Source organism: Suricata suricatta, chromosome 16, assembly GCF_006229205.1.
Source record: "Suricata suricatta isolate VVHF042 chromosome 16, meerkat_22Aug2017_6uvM2_HiC, whole genome shotgun sequence".
Taxonomy (NCBI): domain Eukaryota; kingdom Metazoa; phylum Chordata; class Mammalia; order Carnivora; family Herpestidae; genus Suricata; species Suricata suricatta.
In genome coordinates this window covers 1,940,294-1,945,631 of record NC_043715.1, presented here as the reverse complement: position 1 = coordinate 1,945,631, position 5,338 = coordinate 1,940,294, and the positions used below count along the sequence as shown (strand labels likewise).

General features: G+C 65.0%; 1 protein-coding gene across 1 annotated transcript in view; it reads right to left on the bottom strand.

Annotated features, from left to right (window-relative positions):
* Positions 1 to 1,804: 1,804 nt before the first annotated feature.
* Positions 1,805 to 5,338, bottom strand: part of FBXO31 (F-box protein 31) — a 34,571-nt gene continuing 31,037 nt past the window's right edge. Inside the window, exons 8-9 of the mRNA XM_029925458.1 lie at positions 5,145 to 5,338; positions 1,805 to 3,386 (exon numbers count right to left, since the gene is read on the bottom strand). Of these exons, the coding sequence (XP_029781318.1) occupies positions 3,164 to 3,386; positions 5,145 to 5,338 (417 nt within the window). The 3' untranslated portion in view covers positions 1,805 to 3,163. The remainder of the gene's footprint in view (positions 3,387 to 5,144) is intronic.

Sequence of the window (5,338 nt, the reverse complement as noted above, 5' to 3'; positions counted from 1 at the left end):
CACAGCTGGCTGACGGGGGGAGGAGCTGACGGGTGGGGGCCACAGCTGGCTGACCGGGGGTGTGGGGCCACAGCTGGCTGACCGGGGGTGTGGGGCCACAGCTGGCTGACCAGGGTGGGGAGGAGCTGACCGGGGTGGGGGGGCCACAGCTGGCTGACCGGGGTGGGGGGAGCAGCTGACGGGTGGGGGCCACAGCTGGCTGACCGGGGTGGGAGGGCCACAGCAGTAAACCGTGCTGGCTTCTCAGGCCAGGAGGAGGTCAGCCATGGCAGCCCCAGCTCGGAGTTTGCTCCGCACGAAGCAAAAACGCAGGCTGGCCTGCTCCTAACCCTAGCCCCCTGTGGCAGCCCCCCCCCCCCGCCCCACCATGGCCAGGAGGAACGCCTGAATGGGGACAGGAGGGGAGGGATGTGCAGGTGGCTGCGGCCAAGGAAGCCAGCCACCCAGAGGGAGGGACCAAGGGGGGAGGCCAGGGAGGCGCCGTCTGGACCATGGGAGGGAGGATTCTGCAACTGCCACCACTCACCAGGTTTGACGGGCTGGGGCTGGGTGGGCCATCTTAACCAGGGAGACCACCAGGCCTGAGTCCCACAGCCAAGAAATCAAGGCCATTTGCAACGGCCTCATGCAGGGAACCGTCAGCCCCAATACAGAGGAATCCGGAAACTCACGTCTGAAATCTCCAATCACATCCGGTCATGTCCTGGCGAGTCCAGGACAGCACGTGCCCAGGCCTGCTGGGACACACCCGAGGCTCCTGCCACAAAGCACAACAGAATCCCCGGCAACACGGTGGCTCAGCGGCACCAACCGGAGGAAAATATCCGAAGACCAACCCAGATCCACCTGCTACCTTCCCCCAATCACACCACGTGGGTGTCGATGGTCCCTAAACTGGGTCATTCAGGATCCTTTTTGGGACCTGCTTTACCAAAACCCCAGCTGCCATTATGCCTCCAACCGTGTCTTCACACTGTCCGAATCCTCACCTCCTGACGAGCGGGGTGCCCACTCCGTCGCGAGGGACACCTGCTGGGGCAGGTCTGCATGGACCCTGCACACTCACCGACGAGCTGGAAACCAGAACTGGCCCAGGTACGCCAAGCCGGAAACACGTTTTCTGGGCCCCCGGCTGCGCAGGTGCCAAGCCCTCACCGTCCAGCACTGCGGGCTCCACCTGGCGTCACCCAGGCCACTGCCTGCCCTTCGGTCCCACCAGCCCTCGGGGCCCTGGCGGACGCCAGAGACGGGCCAATGTGAATGCAGCCAACAGCCACTGCGAGTGGAAACCGAGTAGAGGCCCACGCCCCAGAGGCAGGTCCCACTGTCTGGGTTTCAGACTGGTTTTTCCTCCGAAAGGCTCATCTTCAATCCGAGTGGGCTTCAAGGATGAGGCGAGGCCTCAGACGGAGCAGCCTCAGGCCTGGGCCAAGCGAGGAGCGCAGCAGCCGCACAGCCCGCGGGCCCTGCACTGCTCTCCCCAAGGCTTTGTGGTCGCCGCTGCGCAGGGAGCAGCACGAGGGGATGGAGGTGGGGACGCGTGGACCACGCCTCAGCCCGACTGCAGGTCCCACCAGCGTGCGGGGGCGAGCCTCGGCATCTCCGAGGGCCAGGCAGGAGCAGCCCCACCCCCTTCTGCACGTGCCTCCCTCCGCATCAGGGTCTGGACAGAACCTCCTAGAAGGTCAGCCTTTTAGGGGCCATGCCCCAGAGCTTATCACTTCTATGATTCTGGGAAGCAAAGGAAGTTCAAAGTTGCCAAACGTACTGAAGCCAGAGCAGTAGGGAATTTTTATTTAAAAAAAAAAAACAACAAAACGGCCAGTCGGGGAGAAACTCGTCAGGAAAACAGGACGCTTCATGGGGCGTCTCGGGTTGGTCTCTACATGAAGGCACCACAAAGCTGCCCTGTCCCCTGGGGTCCCTTGTCCCCACACGAGGGTGCAGCACGGTCCACCCAGCAAGGACGAGCCACAGGCAGGTGACGGGGTGTGCCCCTGCCCCGGAAGGACAGCACGGTGCCCGCGCTCTGCAGGCTGGGGGCGCAGCAGGCTTTAGTTCCCAGGGACCCGCGTGCATCAGGGCTCTTCAGGAGACACTAAGGTCGGCAGAGACCTCACAACAGCGGGTCCCCAAACGCAAGTGTCCGCGGGTCACAGGCACCCACCGGCGAAAACGTCTGTGCGCAGGGTGTCCACCCTGGAGGATCCTGGGAGGCCCTCGTCCCCAAAGTGCATTCCACATGCATGGGGTGACTTTTCTGGAAAGCTGCCCTGTTGCGCACAAAGGGGCCCCCAAGTCATCTTGTGCGACCACTCTGCTGCTCTCACATGCCCAAGAGCAGCCCCCACGTGTGCTAAGCAACCGGGAGGAGGCAGGGCCAGTTCAGGGGTGGCCCTGCAGATTTCTGAAGAAGGTTCTGGGGCAAGGGGCTCAGCTCAGGGTCTCACACCACCAGAGCGTGTGCAGGAGCCGGGTGGGGGTGTGCAAACACATGCCTGGCCTCGAACTGGCCGCAGCAAAGGTGGAGATTCTAGAGCTGGAGGGAGGCCAGGGCCTCCCAGCTGCCCACTGAAAGCCCCCCATACAACGTTCCCCACTGACTCGGACCAGTGACCCCACGGTGCCGACTCACCAACAGATCAGAGGTGAAAAGCTGTCTAAACTCCAAGCAGGTTAGTAAACACACAGGCATTCAGTCCAGGGTCCTGGCCCAACACACCAGGCCCCCCGGAACCCCCTTTCTGCTCAGCTCAGAGGCCCTCGCCCCAGATCCTTGCCAGCCCACAGCCACGGCCACTCGCCTCACACACGACCCCGATCGCCAGCCCCCAGGGTCACTCTGCCTGGCCCTAGAAAACGACCAGCAGGCCAAGGACAAGCCCAGGGTCTCGGGCCAAGCTGTTCGCAGAACTGTGGGGCCAGCCCGCCCCGTCGGCTCCGTCCCGGGTCCTTCCTTCCGTGGGACGCGCTCAGTCAGCCTCCCCGAGCCCCTGAGCCGGGCACATGTCGCGCACTCCGCACAGAGTTTTGGGGCGGCTGGGCCGAGACTCCTACGAGGTGGGTGCTGTGGTCAGAAGGCAGGATCTCCAACGTGCGTGCCGCCTCCTGACCCGGGCGGCAGGGTCCGGGGGCCCGGGAGCCGCCTGCAGGGAGCGGCCCGTCAGGAGGTCAGGGACTGGATGGTCTTCAGCATCTCCTCGAAAGCCCGCGGGGACGGCGCCTCCGCGTTCCGGAAGGGGGCCCGCACCCGGCTGTACAGGCTGAAGGACTTCAGCTCCAGCCAGATGAACCCGAAGCGGTCATCGTCGAACAGGATGAAGAGGCCGGGCGTGCGCTCGGGGCTGGTGAAGCCGTGGCCGGCGATGAGGCCCGTGCCGTAAAAACTGACCGAAGACAAGAGGGAGAGTGCAGGGGGAGGGAGTGAGAGGGGCCCCGGTCCCACGCTGTCCGCCTGAGCTGCTGCAGCAGCCCCCACCCCACCCCACCCCCGCGCCCCATTGCACGCTGGCCCCTCCTCCCGGCCAGCAGGAAGCCACCCGCCGCGGTGCCCACCAGAGCCATCTTGCCCGGACCACCAAGCAACTCTGCCCAGTGTACCACACTGCGGGCCGACAGGCTCACTGGGCGAAAGGAGCAAGGTCTCTGGCAGCCCCAGCACGTACCTCTGTCCCAAAGAGCACCTTCACCAAAGCTGGTGACAACAGACAGTAGGGCGCTGGGCCTCCCGCCCACTGCCCTCCACCACACCGAGGCTCCCCTGGGCGGTGGACAGCGCCTGTGGCTGAGGGCGCGTCCCGCACCTGCGTCTCCACCGCAGGGCTGGCCTCACGGCACCCTGGTGAGCCACGGCAGGCGCAGCACTCTGCCAGCTTCCCGCTTCCTAAGGACAGCAGAGCCCTAGGTCTTTCACGACCTTAGAAAAATTCACATCATTTGAAATTCTATCAAAACGTGACTCATACATCTCTTCCAGGAAAACCCAACTCCGCCACTTTTGTGACAACCGTGCAGCACGAAGAAGTTGGACGGCTTTTCCTGTCCTGAGACCAGGACGCACACCGACATCTGCCCGGGCTCCTGATACCCGTGAGAGTCCCCAGGGGCCTAGAACACCAGGAGGTGGCTCGGGTAGCCTCGGGGGCTGGTGGATTGGAAGCGTGGAGTCGTCGGCTGCCGGGCCATCCCCCAGAGAGGGGCAGGGGCTGCAGACAGAGCTAATGATTGACCGGGCCTATGCCACGAAGCCTCCAGAACATCGTGCAGAAATGCCTGCAGGCGTGGGGTGCTGGGCGCTCAGAGCTAGGTTAGCAGCCCGGCCCGTGCAGACACCTTGGTCCTCCTTGGGGGCTCGGTGCCCCGCCCACACGCCAGGCGGCCCAGGGGTCAAGGAGAGAGACCTCTGCACAAAACTGGACACACACAGAGGCCAAGCAGCTGTGATGCCAGGAGACAGGTCATTCCCTCACATGTCCCCTAGGGCCAGGGTCGAGAACGTCCTGCAATAATGGAACGTTCTAGGCCTGCAGTGCCTAGCACACCTGAGGACTCGAGTCTGTGGTTTCATCTGTTTCAGGTCGTCTAAGCCCCAGCAGCCCTGGAGGGTAGGGTGGCTCAGGGCCGAAGGCAGCGGCCAGAGACAGAGATGGAGAGTCAAGCAGAGAGCAAGCCGGCCCTGCATCAGGGACCCCAACCCTGTGGGGAGAACAGTGCAATGCTGGCCCTTTGCACAGGCTCTGGGCTGGGAGGGAAACCACAGGCAGAAATAAAGGGCTGGCGCTGGCGCGTGTTCCGGACACAGAGGGGCTGCTGGAGGACATCCAGGTGAACTCCAGCACCTCTGGGGGCGCAGGCGCGGGAGAGCCCCCTGCTGACCCGGTGCCTCTGCTGCTGCCTGCAAACTCACCTGTCTGCCCTTCACCGGACGGACGAGGCAACGCGAGGCATCAGAGGAGGCCTCGTGCCCGGCGGTTCTAGAAAGCCCCGCTGGGGGCTCCCCAAAGTCCGAGGTGGCCATGCAGCCCAGGGAAGGACGCGGTCCGCTGGGGCCCAGGCTGGGACCCGGAAGGAGCTGTCGGAGGCTCCCCCCAACGCGGCGAGCCCCCCGCTGGCCCCACAGCCCCGCAGCCGCCCTGCGTCCTTACCACATCCGGCAGGTGCGGGGGTAGTCCTCGTTCCTCGAGCTCACGCCCGCGGGCAACACGAACGGCTGCCCCTGCCCAGACTGGGCGGGCTGCTCGGGTGCCGGCACCGCCGCTGCCGCCTCTGCGCCCGCAGGCCCCCCGCCCTTCTCGGCAGGCGGCTCCACGCTGGGCTGGGCAGGGCCCCGCTGCGGCTC